Source organism: Pelophylax lessonae (assembly GCF_965119305.1).
Source record: "Pelophylax lessonae genome assembly, chromosome: 13".
Lineage (NCBI taxonomy): Eukaryota > Metazoa > Chordata > Amphibia > Anura > Ranidae > Pelophylax > Pelophylax lessonae.
In genome coordinates this window covers 105,481,828-105,503,590 of record NC_138780.1, presented here as the reverse complement: position 1 = coordinate 105,503,590, position 21,763 = coordinate 105,481,828, and the positions used below count along the sequence as shown (strand labels likewise).

Below are 21,763 nucleotides of genomic sequence, written 5' to 3'. Positions count from 1 at the left end.
TTCTGAGCATGCCCAGAAGCTGTTTAGCAGGGAAGGCCGTGCCTGCACCGGAAGTAACGAGCGGGGCCGGTGCAGGCGCATTGACTCCTGGGAGCGATGACGTTCAGCTCCTAGGAGTCATCGCAAACCGGAAGTGACGGCGAGGGCCGCGGCCGCAGAGGGAGGAAGTGGAAGGAAGGAAGGTGAGTATATTTTCTTCTATAATAAGGTAAGTGACCAAAAAAAAAAATCGTCAGTATCCATTTCTTTTTCAGGTTGCACACAGCAAGCGGATGGCCCAAAATCGTTTTTTTCGAGTTTGAGGCCGGAACTCCGCTTTAACTCTTCAGGGCCCACACTGGTGCCCTCTTTACAGACTTCTCTTCAGGCTTAGACTCTGGCACCCCCTTTCTAAGCCTCCTTTACTTGCTAGCTGGCTCCTGGATCCCTCTGACCTTCTGGAGTGGTCCCCTCTCCTAGGCAGACCCCTGGGCAGTTTACATTACTCACGACACTGCTTTCCTGGAAACGTCCACCCCAACAACTCCACTTGGTCCACAGCACCCTGGATCCCTCTCTGCAGCTCAGCTCAGCCTGCTGTCCTCTAGGCCGACCACCCAGGACACCTTCCTCTTGCTGACATAGAAACATAGAAACAGAATGTGTCGGCAGATAAGAACCATTTGGCCCATCTAGTCTGCCCAATATATCTGAATCCTATGAATAGTCCCTGGCCCTATCTTATATGAAGGATAGCCTTATGCCTATCCCATGCATGCTTAAACTCCTTCACTGTATTTGCAGCTACCACTTCTGCAGGAAGGTTATTCCATGCATCCACTACTCTCTCAGTGAAGTAATACTTCCTCATATTACTTTTAAACCTTTGCCCCTCTAATTTAAAACTGTGTCCTCTTTTAAATATGCTCTCCTCCTTTAACGAGTTGATTCCCTTTAAGTATTTAAAAGTTTCTATCATATCCCCTCTGTCTCTTCTTTCTTCCAAGCTATACATGTTAAGGTCCTTTAACCTTTCCTGGTAAGTTTTTTCCTGCAATCCATGTACTAGTTTAGTAGCTCTTCTCTGAACTCTCTCTAGAGTATCTATATCCTTCTGGAGATATGGCCTCCAGTACTGCGCACAATACTCCAAGTGAGGTCTCACCAGTGTTCTGTACAGCGGCATAAGCACTTCTCTCTTTCTACTGCTGCTTATACCTCTCCCTATACATCCAAGCATTCTGCTGGCATTTCGTGCTGCTCTATTACATTGTCTTCCCACCTTTAAGTCTTCTGAAATAATTACTCCTAAATCCCTTTCCTCAGATACTGAGGTCAGGACTGTGTCAAATATTCTATATATTCTGCCCTTGGGTTTTTACGCCCCAGGTGCATTATCTTGCACTTATCCACATTAAATTTCAGTTGCCAGAGTTCTGACCATTCTTCTAGTTTTCCTAAATCCTTTTCCATTTGGCGTTTCCCTCCAGGAACATCAACCCTGTTACATATCTTTGTGTCATCAGCAAAAAGACAAACCTTACCATCGAGGCCTTTTGCAATATCACTTATGAAGATATTAAACAAAATTGGTCCCAGTACAGATCCCTGAGGTACCCCACTGGTAACATGACCTTGTTCTGAATGTTCTCCATTGACTACAACCCTCTGTTGTCTGTCACTCAGCCACTGCCCAATCCACTCAACAATATGGGAGTCCATGCTCAATGACTGCAGTTTATTGATAAGTCTTCTATGTGGGACAGTGTCAAAAGCCTTACTAAAATCTAGATATGCAATGTCTACTGCACCTCCACCGTCTATTATTTTAGTCACCCAGTTAAAAGAATCTATAAGATTTGTTTGACATGATCTCCCTGAAATAAACCCATGTTGTTTTTCATCTTGCAATCCATGGGATTGAAGATGTTCCACAATCCTACCCTTTAATAGGGTTTCCATTAATTTGCCTACTATTGATGTCAGACTCACTGGTCTATAGTTGCTAGATTCCTCCCTACTACCTTTCTTGTAAATGGGCACGACATTTGCCAATTTCCAATCTTCTGGGACGACTCCTGTTACTAATGATTGGTTAAATAAATCTGTTAATGGTTTTGCCAGCTCACCACTAAGCTCTTTTAATAATTTTGGGTGTATCTCATCAGGACCCTGTGACTTATTTGTCTTCACTTTAGACAGCAATCTTAGAACGTCTTCCTCTGTAAAGACACATGCATCAAACGATTCATTAGTCATCTTTTCAAGTGGAGGTCCTTCTCCTTCTTTTTCTTCTGTAAAAACTGAACAGAAGTATTCATTAAGGCAGTCGGCTAGCCCTTTATTCTCTTCTACATACCTTCCGTCCTTTGTTTTTAATTTAGTTATTCCTTGTTTTAATTTCCTTTTTTCATTTATATATCTGAAGAATGTCTTATCCCCCTTTTTCATAGACTGAGCTAGTTTTTCTTCTGCCTGCGCTTTAGAAGTTCTTATAACTTGCTTGGCCTCTTTCTGCCTAATCTTGTGGATTTCCTTATCTTCATTGCTCTGGGTTTTTTTATAATTACAAAATGCTAGCTATTTATTTTTAATGATTTGGGCCACTTCTGCTGAGTACCACAGTGGTCTCTTCCTTTTTTTGCTTTTACTGACAAGTCTAATGCAATTTTCTGTTGCCTTCAACAATGCACCATTTAAGTAGTCCCATTTCTCCTGGACTCCATGTAATCCGTTCCAGTCTGATAAGGACTCATTTATGACTAATTTCATTTTTGAAAAGTCTGTTTTTCTAAAATCTAAAACTTTTGTTTTTGTGTGGTGAGACTCTTTCACAGTTCTTATATTAAACCACACTGACTGGTGATCACTAGATCCCAAGGTTTAGCCTACAATGACATCATATACTGAATCCCCATTTGTGAATACCAAATCCAAAATGGCCTCCCTCCGGGTTGGCTCCTCAACCACTTGTTGCAGAGACAACCCCAGTAGGGAATTTAGAATATCTGTACTCCTGGTAGAGCTTGCTATTTTGGTTTTCCAGTTTATATCTGGAAGATTGAAATCTCCCATAATGATAACTTCTCCTTTCATTGTCATTTTAGCTATTTCTTCAACTAGTAGTTCATCTAGTTTTTTTACTTGACCAGGTGGTCTATATATCACACCTACACGAGTTACTGCATGATTAGCAAACTGCAACGTAACCCAAACTGACTCTATGTTGGCCTCACCAACTTGTATTAGGTTAGATTTAATGCTATCTTTCACATACAGGGCCACTCCTCCTCCTTTCTTGCCTTCTCTGTCTCTTCTGTATAAAGAGTACCCTGGTATGGTTATGTCCCAGTCATTTCTTTCATTAAACCATGTCTCCGTAACAGCCACTAAATCTACATTCTCAGATGCCATTATTGACCCAAGTTCATTGATTTTTTTACCTAAACTGCGAGCATTTGTAGACAGGACTCTGAGCTTATCATTTCTTAACCTCTGTGCTTCTGACCTGTTCTGGCATTGTTTCGGGGGGCAATTGGACTCTTGTATTTTCACTCTTTTTCCCCCCCTTCCTAGTTTAAATACTCCTTCGCAAATTCTTGGAGTTGTTCACTAAGTACATTTGTTCCTTTGAGAGAAAGATGCAAACCATCTTTTTTGTACAGTTCCTTTCTATTCCAAGTAGAGCTATCATGAGAAACAAAGCCAAATCCTTGCTCTTGACACCATTTACTAAGCCATATGTTGAACTCCTTTATGCGCCTCTGCCTATCATTCTGAACATTATGCACAGGCAGAACTTCAGAAAATGAAATGGTGGATGCAAAATCCTGTACTTCATTACCAAGTGTGATAAAAGATTTTTTCACCTCTGACACTTCATTGCAAGCCAGGTCATTTGTCCCTAGATGGACAAGAACATCCACGTCCCCTTCCTGCTTTGCTTGCTTAACAATATTAATAATACGTCTTCTATCTCGTCTAGCAGTAGCACCAGGGAGACATCTCACAAAACCATTTTCTTTAAGCTCCACACTTCTTATGATTGAATCACCCAGCAACAGCTGCTTCCTTTGAGACTTCACTTTATCTTTTTTGTCCTTGGCTGCAGTCTTGCATACATTAGACATAGAGACAGCCGTCACCCTCCTCCTGGGACTCCTGCCAAAGACGCCCTGTCATGTGCTCCTCTCAGACTTCTACCCCATCCCAGGATGCCTTGCGCCCTGCCCTCTGGGATAGATACAAGCCCTGGTGTGCTATTGGTCAGGTTTCCACCACTGTTCAATGAGAGCCCCCATTGGATACAGTGGGGAGACTCCCTGAGCTCAACATTCACACCTGGGAACACATGATAGCCTGACTGAATAATTAAGGCCCATCTGATAAGCAGACAAGGCCCCCCTTTATAGTTTGCCTAGCACCTACCTTTGAGGGTGCTACAATAAATATATATATGTATATATATATATATATATATATTTTTTTTTTTTCTTATTTTCTCAATGTATACATGAACAACTGCATTCCTGTGTACTATGCCTCATATTATACTCATTAACGTGTTTTTCATTGGCTTACAATCCTCTTATTGATATTGCCCATACACGTACAATTGTAGTAGAATACAAACATCACGCCAATATACATGCCAGACTTTCCCACCACAGCCTCCTCCCCACATCTCCTCCCCTCCGCTGTCTGTCCATGAGCAGGCACTATACCGTGCATTACCAATCACCCAGCCCCTCCCATTTGCCCTGCTTCTTATAAACCAATGGATCCCTGGTGGGCATAGGTCTGACAAAGGAGCTGCGTATGCTCTGAAATGCGTTGCCGCCCACCTGCACCTGACATAGTCTGCATGCGTTCCAGCATGGTTTCTGGAAGCCTGACCGCACTGTGTGTTTGCCGCACGCATACACGCTGGCAGCCCCCTGGACACTGGCCAGCCGTGACTCGGCTCCTCTCCTCTTGCACACAGGCAGTGCTGCTGGCCGATATTGAAAACATGGAATATCTTTTAAGTGTTTTTAACCCCTTGATGTTACAATAAATGGTCAATACTGCACTTAGAGATGCCTGGTGTCTTTTATAGATGCAGAATAGCATGCTTGTTATACTCTGTGTAACTTAAAGGATTAATCCTCTGCATTGTGTAAAAAGACAGTGTGATCCTGCATGCATAGATCCTCCCCCTCCTGCACGTTCACTCTGGACAAGTCCAGATAAGCATGGTAAGTGTCGTTCAGCTGCACATGCTCAGTTTGGTCTCTATTGCTCAGAGAACACTTCCTGGTTGTAACTGAACTATTCAGGACACATGGTATTAACATCACACATGTGGGCATGTATACAGATCCTAAATGACAGCCCAGTCTCTACCTCCTGCCCAGTAACTAAAAAAGAACACAGTGGGTGGGATGTCAAATCTTGATTGATGGATGATTTTTTTTTCTTGGGAGGGTTTATGTGATTAGCACAGGGCCAATCAGCGCTGTCTAGACATGTTCAGTTAGAGACTTAAGGGTCTTGAAGCCTGATAGGACAATTGTGGGAAAAATGAAAACTCCTCCTACAAACGATGCATTTGGGCTAAGGAAGTGTCCCATTGTGTCCAATGGGGAGGCACGCTGGACAGTGGAGGAAACCCAGCTAATGTCACACAGGCTTTGCTACTATCCCATGGGTTTGGCATAGAGAGTGATGCATTATGGGACAGGGTATAAAAGCCAGGAGCACATGAGGCAGGAGGTCTTTGGGGGGGAAGCCAGGTCCCAGAAGGAGGGTGACGGCTGTATCCTCTTCTGCAGCACTGGATGGTGGTCACAGGCGGTCTGTTTAGTGAACCAGAGTGTGTGTGGCTGAATCCAGAGGTCCAGGAGAAGCTGACTGTTGGAGTTGAGGGCAACGGTGACTCTGGAAAAACAGTGACCGTGAGTACAGAGGAACTTGCCTGGGGGTCTGCCCAGGAAGGGGCCCACTAAAGAGTGTAGAGTCAGTGGACAGGTGTCAGCACATAGTAAGAGAGAAAGCGGGTGCCAAGTTAGAACCCTGAAGATAATTACAAGCAGGAACATTTATTCTATCTTCATTCCAGTGGCAGAGTGAAGCAGCGGCCTTGCCGCATCCTTAAGTCAGATGTCCTCAATACTGTGAATAGTTACTAGTTGGAGTATCCCACTCATCCCTTCTCCTATCCTAGTTCCAATTAAAACTACAAAACAACATCCCCTGGATTGATCATTGAGCCAAGTTCTTAAAGTGCTAAGTTTCTGCAAGCAGTTGCTACGGATAACCCAGGGGAATCCAGAAAATGTTATATTCAGCAGGCCTCTAGGGGGCAGTGCTACATATAACTAATATTACTAAGTTATTCAGTGGCTGTAAGCACCATATGATACTGCAGTAGCATCAGCTACTGGACTTCAGCCTTAAGGGTCTAGGACAACAAGAAATTAGGGAAATTTACCATTTATACAAACAAATGGCCACTGCCTCTACCTATAATTGGCCTTTGCAGCAAGGAGCACATGGAAGGGCGATGCATGTCAAACAAAACCAAAGAAAATTCCCAGCTCAACTTACCGACCAGCCTGCAACCAACTGAAATATCCTAAAAAAAACCCAGGGGTTTAATTAGCACACATTTGCAAATATAAGTGTAAGCTGCAGGGCCACTACACGGCATCCCAGTATTATCTGCAGTCCTAGCTCTAAATTTTGGGAGCCTTCATAGTAGAAGCACATGCATTATAATGGATAGGAAGAGGGCAGGTGAGCCTGGAGGGAGCCCACCCCTCCCTAAAGGCACAGGGTGCACTGGACAACCAGCTCATAGCACCATCACATGGCTGTAAGCACCATATGATACTGTAGTAGTATCAGCCGCTGGACTTCAGCTTTAAGGGTCTGGGACAACAGAAAATTAGGAAATTGACCATTGGGCCTGCTGTAGCAGTGTTACCCTTGTATCCTGTAATTTACAAGCAGAATTTTAAGTGGAAGAAAAGCCTAACTATATCTATTCCTAAAATGTTCCTTCCCCTTTCTCCTATCTTTCCTGCCTAACTTGGATAAAAAAAGATCTGCATACCTACTTATTTTTAATCTGGTCATGTGATCCCACAGCTCCCGCTACCCTGTGTCAGTGAATAAATGCTGCAGGGGATAGGAAGCTATGGGTGACTTCATAGGTCTTGGAATTCAGAGCCATTGTTGAGCACCACCTTACACAGAGCTACAAGATAATGTAACTGGATTGGAGTGAATTAGAAATAGGTAAGTACAGAGATTTTTTTTATACAGGTTAGGCAAGATAGGAAGGAGGAGGGGGTGGGGAACATTTTTAAGAATAGATGTAGTTAGGGTTATTTTTTCACTTTAAAAAAAATAAATAAAAAATAGGGGTACAAAATGCAAACTGGGGAAGGGTACAGATAGTATACAGAGTAGGCAAATATCATCAACAGTGGAATACATATGAGAAAAAAAACTGTGCTATGAAACTATTAAATCTCTCTTATACAAAAACAAAAATGAAAAAGCAGATGCATACCATTATCTATGCTGATTAATTTCACTGCTGCCACCATAACATATTTATAAATACAAACAAAAAAAGTTACAGTGTTTCACTTTACAAGTAGCACTGTGACAATACAAACAAAAATGTAACTATGTATCAAAATGAGTCCATATAATGCATAACACCCAGTGCTGTTCCTTGTGCTGATACACCCATGTGCTGCTGCTCTATAACATAAATTCAGTGTAGTCCCCTGTGACAAAGTAGAAAATGACGAAACACGTCAGTACGTGGCTATGCAGTGACCAGAGGAGACACCGGGACGAAAACTGGCAGCGTCTGTCGGTGGTGAGATTTGATATCCACCAAAATTCTATTTAAAAAGCAAAAAAGCTGCTCACATTTCTTAAAAACAGTTTAGGCGATTTTGATATAAACTCCGCCGATCCCCGCTGAGCTGAGCTGATGACAGGTCCTTCCCCGCTTACTTTGCAGAGACAGACTTGTCAGATCCCTGCTCTCCTCTATGGGAGATCGGATGATAACTGACCGCCTGTCCGTTTTCATCTGATCCTATCCAATCTGATCCTCCAGACCAATGGAAAATAGGGTTTCCATCTATCTGGATTTCACGGACAGGATCGGATCAGATAGCAGCGGGTGTCAGCGGACATGTCACCGCTGACATCCGCTGCCCCATAGAGGTGCATGGAGCATGCGATCAGGTCTGCCTAAAAAACTGACAGGCAGATCTGATCGGAAAGCCAGTGTGAAAGGTGCCTAATGAGGAAATCTGCTGTGTCTGCATCCCTTTAGACGTGTTCACCAAAAATGATATTTTTGTTGCAGGGGATGCCAGAAATCTGACTTGTATCTTAGTGTAGACTTCTGGGAAAATTGGTGAGCCAATCACACAAGCAGGAAATGATGTCTGTGGTGTGGTCAGTATACATTCTGTGTACAGAACAGCTCCAGGTAGCCATATTGCATTGCATTTTCATAAAATTACAACAGCTGCAGATTGAAAAGGAAAGGTAATTTTTAATAACATTCAATTACAATATGATTTGTGTCGAAATTGTATACACTATATTGTTTTTTCTTTATTTGCTATTTTTTTCCTCCACGAAAGTGGAGTTACCCTTTAAAAAGCAACAATGTCAGTGAATGAATCTGGGTGATGGATTTCCAATTATTATTTTTTTTAAACACTCCCCTGTCAGTCTCTGCTTTGTACACATTTTGCTGTTGTGCCACTTATTCATTTTTATACAATAGTTGTGTATACTTTGTGCTGTATAAAAAAAACAGAAGTATAAAGTAGCTGTCTGCTAGTTATAAGATTGCTGTGATCTTTCACAGGCTACATTAGGCTGTTTTCGATCTGCCTGCTGCACTCTGTACAGGCATTACAGTAGTCACCTAAGTGTTTGGGGTCCTGATACACAGAGCCACATGTGCAGACACTTCCTGGTTAGGAGAAGCAGAGCCGAGCAGCATTGAAGAGAACCTGTTCCCACAATGAGGGTGGTGGCTTTAATCAGGTGATACATTAGGATGAGCAGAGACATTGTGAGTGAGGGCAGGCAGGCTGGCAGTGCTGTGTGAGCTGAGAGTCCACATACTGAGGAGCTTTCTATTGTACTGACCCTTGCTGCTCAATACTTCATGTTTATTTGTATTCCAGATTCATTCACACTTTTTACATTGCTGTACAGTGATAACACCTCATCCTGCAACACCCTCCGCTATGAAATCATTAAAACTGATAGATTTAATGATATAATATATACAGGCGTTTCCATCTTTGCTATGAGCCAATTTCAATAATAAGTAGCAAACTATGCAAACCCTGCAGCTGACAGGAAAGCGGTTCGAATGTTTTTGATGAATTGTCAGCTCTTGCTCAGTGTGTTCACTAATTCTGACAGCGTTATTTAACCACTTGACTTCCGGAAGGTTTACCCACCTTCACGACCAGGTCATTTTTTTTTTGCGATACGGCACTGTGTTACCTTTACTGACAATTGCGCGACCGTGCGACGCTGTACCCAAATAAAATTTAAATAGAGCTTTTTTTTGTGGTATTTACCTACTTCTCTGATTTATAATTTTTTTTTTTTTTTTTTTTGCACTATAAGCAAAGAACGACCAAAATTTGGAAAAAAAAAACAGTATTCTTTACTTTCTGCTATTAAAAAAATATCCAATAAAAAAAAATAATAAACTAATTTCTTCATCAATTTAAAAGGTAATTCCACTTTCGTGGGATAAAAAATACAAAACAAAGAAAAAACAATATAGCGTATACAATTGCGACACAAATCATATTGTAATTTAATGTTATTAACCACTTAAGCCCCTTTTTGGGGTACCAGTAACATTACTACAGTAATCAGTGCTACATATATACACTGTTACTGTAAAATGACACTGGCAGGGAAGGGGTTAAGTGTGTCCCTAGGGGTGTGATTCTAACTGTAGAGGGGCATGGCTTGTGATGTAACAACAGAGACATACGATCCTACATACCAGGATCGTGTAGTCTCTGAAGTTACACCAGGGAGAATGACAGGCGGCTGTGTTTACATCAGCCGTCTGCCTTTCTGTCAGCTGTCTGCCTTTCTCCCTCTGCAGCGGGAGATCACAAGTGACCAGCGGACATCGGAGCCACCGGTCACTTGAGCGGGGATGTATATATAGATATAGATATATATTTTAAATAAACGATTTATACAGAGAGCATTAGATCTCCCTCTCCTTTTCCTTCTAAACACACACTGCTAACCGGGACAATGGATCAGGGAGCCCTAGTCCTCCATTAAATCTCAGGACTCCAACTTGGTGGCGTGACCCTGCAGTGGTTTACATATTTTGATAGGGCTGCAGCTATCATTTTATTTATTACTTTTTACTAGTGTGCGGTATTTTATTTAGTCGCGCTGATATATACACCTTATTGATTATCCACGGACAGGGATTATATACCCTGTCAATGAGAAATTCATTGGAGCGTCAGTCCGGAGGGGGCAGGGCCCAAAAAGGTGGGCCGGGGTGCTAGCAGGACGTGGCTGCAAGCATAATCTCTGCATTAGATTAACAGGGAAAGTCACTGAAGGCATGGCACAAGCCATGATGAGTCCATATTTAAAACATTCACATAAATACAATGGTGGGGAAAAGAACCATTTTACAAGAGAGGGGAAAACACATGAAATGATAAGGGTACAGTGCCAGGGTGCACCTATAACAGTGCATAATGTAGCAATGGGATTATGAACATTGTAAACGTGTGTGACCGGAAAGCTGAGGAGGCTTATGGCAATAAATGGGTGATGCTACCAGGATATATCAAACTATATCTAGGTATGTAGATATGTAAGAATGTATGGTCACAAGTAGGTACAGGATGTAAGTCAGGAATCCATTTTTTGGGGGGGGTCACCCGGTATAGGTTCACCACCTGGGGCCACAATGAGGCAGGGCAATTGGTGAACGCACTTTCTTGCCATTATTTAGCCCATGGGGGAGGTGCGGTACACACCAACGGTGTGGAAATAGACATGTAGAGGATAATGAAAAGGTAAAATATGAATAAAAATGAAAAAATGGAAAAAGAAAAAATTATGAAAAAATATATATAATAATGATGAAATTAATATAAACATACATTTTTTAAAATTTTTACCGTTTTCTTTTTTCCCCCCATGGTGTGCCACCCACCAACATCAGAGAGCGCCATGTAATTATTGACTTTCATGCCTGTACAAGTGTACCAGCAGGTTGTGGTAAATAAACAAACATATATCCAAGAGGGGTACAAATACCCAACGCGTTTCACACTTATAGCTTCTTCATGGGGTGCAGTTGGATATGGTTGCCAAATCCATATCACAAAGAAACCCCAAAGTGGGGTGTGAACAGGTCTGGTATAAAACCTCTTAATGCATGGCTCCAAGCATGGAAGGCACTGTAGGGAGCCAATGTGGAAATGGTGTCCAGGAATCCATCCAGGAAACAATGCCCTAGGGGGAGTTGCAGTAGCCTATCAGTCCAAAGATATGCAGGGATCTGCACAAATGGAAACATCCAGAACCTGAATTCCAAGGACCCCCCCCCATCACTGTATTCTTGCCTCACCTTCCAACAGGATTTATAGAGTCACACCACTCCGAAGTGCTGCTGTTGAAATACCCCAGGGACTTGCACAAATGGAAACATCCAGTTATTTCCCTAGCAGCACTTCGGAGTGGTATGACTTTATTAATCCTGTTTGAAGGTGAGGCATGTGTACAATGATTGGGGGGGGGGGGGGGGGTCTTTGGAGTTCAGATAGGTGCAGGTCCCTGCATTTCTTTGGATTGATAGGCTACTGAAACTCCCCATTGGCATGGTTTCCTGGATTTTTTGTTTTTGTTTTTTTAGTTTGGGGGATTTCCTCATTTCCTGGTTATCTTGTTCGATAAAAGTTCAACCAAAGTATTCTGCATAAAAAAAAATAAATAAAACATTATAAAACACATTAAAAGAACCACTTGCACAGACAAGATACGCAGGCATTTGTAAACCGCTGTTATGCAACATCTTTTAGGTGTTTCCACACACACCAGATGTAGAAAAATAATGTATTCATTATTTATGTTAAACTTTAAAGTAATAAGAATGCAAGGTTTTTTTTTTTTTTTTTTAATGTTTTGCCTATTGACAGATTTGTGTGTCATAATTTTTCATGGTTTTACGAGCCGAGCACACACAGTTTTGAGGTTAGACATTTTTGGTATTTAATAACTCAGCAAAGTCTTATCTTTTATATGTTGTTGAAATTGTTATTGTGATTTACTAAACATATTTACTGTATTTATTATTCAAAATATAGATTTCCTAAACATGTATGCAAATATTGTGCAACATACAAACGTGGGAGTTCTGCAGGTTGTTTGATTTCAGAAAATATTTAGATTTTCTAGACATTTACAGAGACCAAGTTGTCCAGCAAAACTGCCAATAATGGGGGTTGGGAATTCTGACTTCCAGGGGGCCTAAGCAGTTTAAACATTTTTTTTTTTTAAGGGTTTCATGTGGGGATTTCTATGTATTTGTTATGCCTAGTGTAAATTTCCTTTTGCTTTCCCTCACCCAAAAAGCCAAAGGTGCTGCGTACAGCCTACCATTCAAGTGATGCGTGACTGTATACAGGGTCAAAGTATTTTCCAAATGCAAAACTCTGTGTACTTGTACTATATACAAGAGTATGGCTGTGTAGAGCCACTTGAATGGCAGGATTTATGCAGCACCTGCGCCCTGGGCACCTTATATTCTAAATAGTATGATTACATATATTCGCAGCATATAGATATCAGAATAAAATATTTTTTGAGATAGGGGACCTTTAGGCCTCTTTCACACTGATGCTGAGACTGATTAAGGCCCCTTTCACACAGGCGGACCGTTCAGATCCGCCTGTCCGTTTTTTTGGTGGATCTGAACGGTCCCCCCATGCATTCCTATGGGGCATCGGATGTCAGCGGAGACATGTCCGCTGACATCCAACCCGATCCGATCCGTCAAATCTGGACGGATGGAAATCCTATTTTCCATCCATCCAGCGGATCGGATGGGATCGGGTGAGAACGGACTGACGGTCCGTTGACATCCGATTTCCCCCATAGAGATCCATGGGGAACTGTCAGCTGTGTCTCCGCACACAGCGCGGAGACACAGCTGTCCTCCTGCTGCTCAGCGGGGGATCGGCTGCTCGATCCCCCGCTGAGAAAAACGGACTCCGTCCAACGGACAGAGTGTGTGAAAGGAGCCTTACTCTTAACTGGTTGGTTTTACTGGCACCTCTTAGCCTCCAGGTGCTGTATGCAGGCAGCCCATTGAAAACGATTTGAATGCAGCGGCTGCACGGACACAGCCGTTCATCCTAATGTAACAGGCCTATGGGTGCAGGTGAGCACTTCCTGCACGCCTGTGACACGATGAGTGTCTGTGTCCGTGCAGCCCTTGTGTCCTAATAAATACAATGGGCTGCAAGCACGCAGCACTTGGAGGCTAGTGATGCCAGAAAAAATGGCCTGTTCAAAGGCCTCAGTGCGTGTGTGAAGGCTCTACCACATGCATCATTGCTTAGCCACCCTGAGAAGGGATTGCTATTCTATGTACTGTTTAAACCAGCCTTTTTCAACCAGTCTGTCCAGGCACCCTGGGGTGCCTTGGCAAAATGCCTAAAATTTGATCAAAATTTGTATACAAGCCAGCAGGTGGATCAAGCCTGCCTCTTAATTACACAAAACCATGGGTTTTCATTATGCACCATTACGACTTTCTAGACACTGGCATCCTAACAACCAATGACGTCATCAGTTGATAAAGATGATGCCTGTTGCCTCCACAGTATCCTGACTTGACCCTCCTGTGCTCCTCTCCCTCAGCACTGGGGTCACATTAGCTGAAATATTTAAAGGAGAAGAGAAACATATGAATACTAGTCAGTACCAGTGTGCAAAAGTTATTTGCTTTGAAAGAATAAATCACCAGTAACGTTGGACATCCTATATGTGGATGTTGCTGCATTATGTAAAACTATTAGAATTGTTTTTTACATTTTTGAATGGGGTGCCTCAAGACTGTCCATAATTTTAAAGGGTGCCTTAAGACTGTTTATAATTTTAAAGGGTGCCTTAAGACTGTTTATAATTTTAAAGGGTGCCTTAAGACTGTTTATAATTTTAAAGGGTGCCTTAAGACTGTTTATAATTTTAAAGGGTGCCTTGACTGAAAAAAGGTTGGGAAAGACTGGTTTAAACTACTGAAATGCTAAAGTTCTGTGAAGAATCTTTATTTAAAGAATAGGTCCACTTTTGTTGAGAAAAAATCATGCCCCTCTGTGTTCCTTGTACACTGCAGGGATTTTAACCACTTCCATACCGAGTCATAGTAATATGACGTCGGCAGGGTGGTTGTGCGGATCCGGGCGGGCGTCATATGACGTCCGCCCGCTCTAGCTGCCAGTGCGCGCCCCCGGCGGCGCGCAGCGGCGCGATCAGGGATGAGGCTCGTCCCTCGGACATAGCCCATCCCTGATCAAGGTAAACAGCCAATAGAAATTGGCTGTTTACCACGTGATCGGCTGTGTCAATCACAGCCGATCACATGAGCGGCTCAAGCACGAGCCGCTCGTTCTCTCTGCAATGCGCGCCCCCGGGGGCGCGCAGAGCAGTGATCGGGGACGAGGCTCGTCCCTTGGACAGAGCCAATCCCCGATCTTGGTAAAGAGCCAATGAAATTGGCTCTTTACCACGTGACCGGCTGTGTCCAATCACAGCCGGTCACAAATGTCAACAAAGATGAGGGTAACTCACTGTTGCCAGGCTCTTCTCCTCACACACCGATCCAGTGTGAGGAGATCAGCTAACAGTGAGTTACCAGTGAAAGTACTTGCTACAATTACTGTGCCCTGATTGCCTGATTGCCCCCATCAAATAAAGAGGACCTGCCCATCTGAGTACCTGTCACCTGCCCATCTGAGTACCTGTCACCTGCCCATCTGAGTACCTGTCACCTGCCCATCTGAGTACCTGTTACCTGCCCATCAACGTACCCGAGTACCTTTTCCCTTCCCATCAGGGTACCCGAGTACCTGTCACCTACCCATCAGGGTACCCGAGTACCTGTCACCTACCCATCAGCATACCCGTGTACCTTCCACCTACCCATCAGAGTACCCGAGTACCTTCCACCTACCCATCAGAGTACCCGAGTACCTTCCAACTGCTCATCAGAGTACCTGACGCCTGAAGTACCCGCCTGCTCATCAGTACCCATCAGTATCTATCAGTATCAGTACTGATCATCAGTACCCATCAGTAACACCTATCAGAATCAGTACTACTCATCAGTACCCATCAGTACCTATCACCTGCCCATCAGAGTACCCGAGTACCTTTCACCTGCCTATTGGAGTACCCGAGTACCTGCCACCTGCTCATCAGTACCTGTCACCTGCCTGTCACCTGCCCAGCAAAGTACCCAATTACCTGTCACCCTTCATCCACCATGTCACAGTCCAAAAGGGTTTTCACCGCCGAACAGGCCTGTGAAATGATATCCATGATGAGTGACGGCAGCGGGGAGCTCTCACCTTCCGACGCTGAAACAATTTCTGAATCCGGTTCAGAATTTGAGCCCTTTGAAGGCTTTACATCCGGCACTGAATCGGAGGAGGAAGAAGTTCGGCCTAGAAGACGCCGCACTGAAAATCAGGCAGACACCAGCAGCGCCAATGGCCAATCGGCAAACGCCAACGGTGCTGGACCCCAGGAGGAAATGCCCAGTACAAGTACTGGGATTTCACACCAGCCCCAAAGAAGAAGAGCCCAAATGCAGCTTCCGGATGCCTTGGCAAACCCATTGTGGCTGCCTTCTAGCTCTGGGTCAGCTACAATCCCCCCCTTCACAGCACAGCCAGGTTTGCAGGTCAACACCCAAAATTTTATTCTGATTGATTTTTTTAATTTATTTTTCCCTTTGGAGTTCCTTCAAAACATCGTGGACCAAACAAATCTTTTTGCCCAACAGTTTATCGAGAACAACCCCACCTCATATCATTCCCGTCCTTTTGAATGGAGACCCATAACAGTAGAAGAGTTCAAAGTTTTTTTGGGCCTTACAATCAATATGGGGGTTACAAAAAAAAATGAGCTGCATTCTTATTGGTCCACCAAACCCATCCACCACATGCCAATTTATTCTTCAGTCATGCCCAGGTCCCGCTATGATGCTATAATGCGCTTCCTGCATTTCAACGATAATTCCCAGTGCCCTCCCCGAGATGATCCCAATTACGATAAACTCTACAAAATTCGCCCCCTAATTGATTACTTTTCTAGACGGTTCCCTGAAGTCTATGTCCCTGACCAAAAGATCGCTGTGGATGAATCACTGGTCCACTTCACAGGCCGGCTGGCATTTAAGCAGTATATTCCCAGCAAGAGGGCTAGGTACGGCTTAAAACTAAACAAGCTCTGTGAAAGCCAAACGGGATATGTGTACGCCTTTCGCGTGTACGAAGGCAGAGACTCTGAGCTCCAGCCCCCTGAGTGCCCAACGTACATGGGAGTAAGTGGGAAGATTGTCTGGGACCTAGCCTTCCCATTGCTGCAAAAGGGGTACCATATTTATATGGACAACTATTATACCAGTTTGCCCCTTTTCCGCCACCTGTACCTGAAGAAAACCTTGGCCTGCGGTACAGTAAGAAAAAACCGGATGGGCTTCCCGCAGAGTCTTATCACCACTCAATTACGAATTGGGGAATCCGCAAGCCTTAGGAACGAGGAGGTAATGGCTTTGAAGTGGAGGGATAGTAAGGACGTTTACCTCATGTCCACCATCCACAATGACACCTCAGTGGAAATTCGAAGATGACGCGGTTCCGTTCGAAGTTCCGTTCAAAAGCCTGCTTGCATCCACGAGTACAATAAGTACATGGGGGGGGGGGGGGTGGATTTAAACGATCAAATGCTGCAGCCCTATCTCCCGACACGAAAGACCCTCTTTTGGTACAAAAAGCTTGCAATGTACTTTTTCCATTTGGCCATGTACAATGCCTTTGTCACCTATAAAAAGTCCACAACAACACCAATCCCCTTCCTCCAGTTTATTGAAGACACTGCCACTGCCCTCATTTACCAGCAAGGATCCCCCCCAGAAATCATTCGTTCGGATTGTGTCAGCAGACTTCATGAGCGCCATTTCCCTTTCCATATCCCACCATCACAAACCGGAAGAAGACGCCAAAAAAAGTGTCGGGTGTGTAGCAAAAGAGGAATTAGGAAAGACACCAGTTTCCATTGTACCGATTGTCCCTCCCAACCTGGCCTTTGCATTGGAGAATGCTTCAAAATATATCACACTGCCCTAAACTTTTAGCCCATATTTCACTGCTGAATATTTTCCTGCTGCCTCAACCAACCATATCACTGCCTTCCTTGTGAACCGACCCTGGCCTGTATATCGACTATGTCTCTGCCTGCCGTCTGCATTGTTTATCCGCCATGTTTCTGCCTTTCAAGTGAACTGACCCTGGACTGTTTATCGACGATGCCTCTGCCTGCCGTCTGCATTGTTTATCCGCCATGTTTCTGCCTTTCAAGTGAACTGACCCTGGACTGTTTATCGATTTTGCCTTAGCCTACCGTCTATTTCTGCCTTTTACCTGCACTGACCTCGGCCTGTTACGACCATGTTTTTTGCCTGCCACTTAAACTGATCCTTCGCCCTGCTACTGTAGTAGTGGGATTCAAAATGACACAGGGGTCTCACTTTTGTGAGGGGCTTCAGAATATAGCGTTCTGATATGAGAAAACCAGTTTTTGGATTTCTCTGGGTTTGTAAACTCAGAACAGGGTCTGGAGTCCGGAGGCTTCAAAGCGATTTGGGTGGGAGAAGCCTCTACCCCTGTCCCCATTCTTTCCCGACCGAGGCCCTAAGCTTGATGGTCCTGCCTGCTGCCTGGACCAATACTTTGGCTGTGCTGATCATATCCCTGCCTGCACTGACCCAGGACTTTTTATGGAACATGTGCCTGTTGCCTGGACCAATAATTGGGCTGTACTGACCATATCTCTGCCTGCTGCCTGTACTAATTATGGACAGTATTCCTGCCTGCTGCATGGACAATCCTTTTTCTGCTGCTGACCTGCCTGCTACCTGGACCAATTCTTTGGCTGTGCTGACAATATCTGTGCCTGCTGCCTGTACTGACTATGGACAGTATTCCTGCCTGCTGCCTGGACAATCCTTTCCCTGTCGCTGTCTACGTTCCTGCCTGCTGCCTGAACCACTGCACTGCTAAAACCACAGGTATTTTTTTGTTTATCCTTTGCTCAGCAGAATGTATTTTGGTATGTATTATGCTATGTGTTAGGGGCCTTCAAAAATGTGATAGGTTGTCAGGAATTTGTGTGTGATTTATGTCCCTAGCCACTTGCCAACCGGCCAATGTATATATACGTTCTCGGTTTAAACCTAAAAACCGGTGTTATGGCAGCAGATAGCTGCCATAACCCTGGTATTTTTTTAAACGGTGGACAGTTGGCTTTCCGATAAGGGTGGTCCCAGCGGCGGATTCGCCGCGGGATCACCCTTCCGGGATGGCGGAAGAGGTGACCCCCCCCCTCCCGCCGCGTCCCGGTCCTTTTCCCCGCTTACCGGACCCGCCGGCAGCGGGGAAAACGATCCGGTCCCGGATCCTCATGGACAGGATGTTGAGTGAGGGCAAGCTTGCCCTCACTCGACTCTATGGTCTTGGAGGACCGGAGCTACGGCAAACGTTGTTGCCTAGCAACCAGTTTAAAGGTCCCTTTTTTTTTTTTTTCATTTTATTTTATTTATTTATTTTTATTTTTATTTTTTTTTCTATCTTTTAGTGTACTTGTGAGATCTGAGGACTTTTTGACCCCAGATCTTACAAAAAAGAGGTCCTGTCGTGCCTATTTCTATTACAAGAAATGTTTACATTCCTTGTAATAGAAATAAAAATTATCAATTTTTTTTTTTTTTTTTAAACGGTGTAAAAATAAAAAATAATAAAATAAATAGTAAAAAAAAAAAAAATTAAAGCACCCTGTCCCCGTTAGCTCGCGCGCAGAAGCGGACGCATACAGAAACCCCGCCCACATATGTAAACGCTGTTCAAACCACACATGTGAGGTATCACCGCGATCGTTAGAGCAAGAGCAATAATTTGAGCCCTAGATCTCCTCTGTAACTCTAAGATGGCAACCTGTAGAAATTTTTAAAATGTCGCCTATGGGGATTTTTAAGTACCGAAGTTTGTCGCCATTCCGTGAGCGTGCGCAATTTTGAAGCATGACATGTTGGGTATCTATTTACTCGGCATAACATTATCTTTCACATTATGGAAAAAAATTTAGCTAACTTTACTGCTTTCTTATTTTTTAATTAAAAAAAGTGATTTTTTTTTAAAAAAATTGCGTTTGGAAGACCGCTGCGCAAATACGGTGTGATAAAAAATATTGCAATAATCTCTATTTTATTCTCTAGGGTCTCTGCTAAAAAAAAATATATAATGTTTGGGGGTTCTAAGTAGTTTTCTAGTAAAAACAACTGATTTTAGCTTGTAAATACCAAATGTCAAAAATAGGCCTAGGCAAGTGGCTAGGATGCATGATAGTGCTCCTTGAATGTTGTGCCCCTCTATATGGCTAGGCTGTGAAAAAGTCTCACACATGTGGTATTGCCATACTCAGGAGGAGTGGCAGAATGTATTTTGGGGTGTCATTTTTGCTGTATACATGCTATGTGTTAGGAATATCCAATAAATCGACAACGTTGTGTAAAAAAAAAAAGGTTTTAATTTTTTTCCCACATTTTCCAAAAACTTGTGGAAAAAAATGACACGTTCAAAAGACCCATAATGCCTCATAGAATATACGTTGGAGTGTTTGCTTTCCAAAATGGGGTCATTTTGTGGGTGTTTCCATTGTCTTGGTGCTCTAGGGCCTTCAGAAGTGTGATAGGTAGTCCGAAAATGATGTGTGTAATTTATGCTCCTAGAACGCCTGAAGATGCTAGTTGAATGTGGAGTCTCTTTATGTGGCCAGGCTGTGTAAAAGTCTCACACATGTGGTATCGCCATACTCAGGAGGAGTAGCAGAATGTATTTTGGGGTGTAATTTTTGCTATTTTCATGCTATGTGTTAGAAATATCCTATAAATTGACAACTTTGTGTAAAAAAAAAAGTTTTAATTTTTTTCCCACATTTTCCAAAAACTTGTGGAAAAAAATGACGCGCTCAAAAGACCCATAATGCCTCATAGAATATACGTTGGAGTGTTTGCTTTCCAAAATGGGGTCATTTTGTGGGTGTTTCCATTGTCTTGGTGCTCTAGGGCCTTCAGAAGTGTGATAGGTAGTCCGAAAATGATGTGTGTAATTTATGCTCCTAGAACGCCTGAAGATGCTAGTTGAATGTGGAGTCTCTTTATGTGGCCAGGCTGTGTAAAAGTCTCACACATGTGGTATCGCCATACTCAGGAGGAGTAGCAGAATGTATTTTGGAGTGTAATTTTTGCTATTTCCATTCTATGTGTTAGAAATATCCTATAAATTGACAACTTTGTGTAAAAAAAAAAAGGTTTTAATTTTTTTCCCACATTTTCCAAAAACTTGTGGAAAAAAATGACGCGTTCAAAAGACCCATAATGCCTCATAGAATATACGTTGGAGTGTTTGCTTTCCAAAATGGGGTCATTTTGTGGGTGTTTCCATTGTCTTGGTGCTCTAGGGCCTTCAGAAGTGTGATAGGTAGTCTGAAAATGATGTGTGTAATTTATGCTCCTAGAACGCCTGAAGGTGCTAGTTGAATGTGGAGTCTCTTTATGTGGCCAGGCTGTGTAAAAGTCTCACACATGTGGTATCGCCATACTCAGGAGGAGTAGCAGAATGTATTTTGGGGTGTAATTTTTGCTATTTACATGCTATGTGTTAGAAATATCCTATAAATTGACAACTTTGTGTAAAAAAAAAAGGTTTTCATTTGTTTCCCACATTTTCCAAAAACTTGTGGAAAAAAATGACACGTTCAAACGACCCATAATGCCTCATAGAATATACGTTGGAGTGTTTGCTTTCCAAAATGGGGTCATTTTGTGGACTTTTCCATTGTATTGGTGCTCTAGGGCCTTGAAAAGTGTGATAGGTAGTAAGAAAGTTTTATGTGTATTTATGCTCCTAGAACTCCTGAAGGTGCTTCTTGGACGTGGAGTCTCTTTTTGTGGCCAGGCTGTGTAAAAGTCTCACACATGTGGTATCGCCATACTCGGAAGGAGTAGCAGAATGTATTTTTGGGTGTAATTTTTGCTGTGTACATGCTATGTGTTAGAAATAGCTTATAAATTGACAACTTTGTGGGAAAAAAAAGAAAAAAAAAATTTTTTCTTCATTTTCCCAAGAATTGTGGGAAAAAATTACAACTTCAAAAAACCCACTATGCCTCTTACTAAATACCTTGGACTGTCTACTTTACAAAAAGGGGTCATTTGGGGGGTATTTGTACTGTCCTGACATTTCAGGGCCTCAAGAAAGGAGATAGGCAGTCAGTACATCTGGTGTGATCAATTTTCAGTAATTGGTACCATAGCTTCTAGACTCAATAACTTTCACACAGACTAAATAATATACACTAATTTGGGTTAATTTTACCAGAGACATGTAGCAGTATACATTTT

The 21,763-nt window shown here is 43.1% G+C and overlaps 1 protein-coding gene across 1 annotated transcript in view; it reads left to right on the top strand.

The window, feature by feature from the left end:
• Nucleotides 1–8,947: 8,947 nt before the first annotated feature.
• DPH6 (diphthamine biosynthesis 6) overlaps nt 8,948–21,763 on the top strand; it is a 203,690-nt gene continuing 190,874 nt past the window's right edge. Inside the window, exon 1 of the mRNA XM_082275013.1 lies at nt 8,948–9,051. Within this exon, the coding sequence (XP_082131139.1) occupies nt 9,029–9,051 (23 nt within the window). The 5' untranslated portion in view covers nt 8,948–9,028. The remainder of the gene's footprint in view (nt 9,052–21,763) is intronic.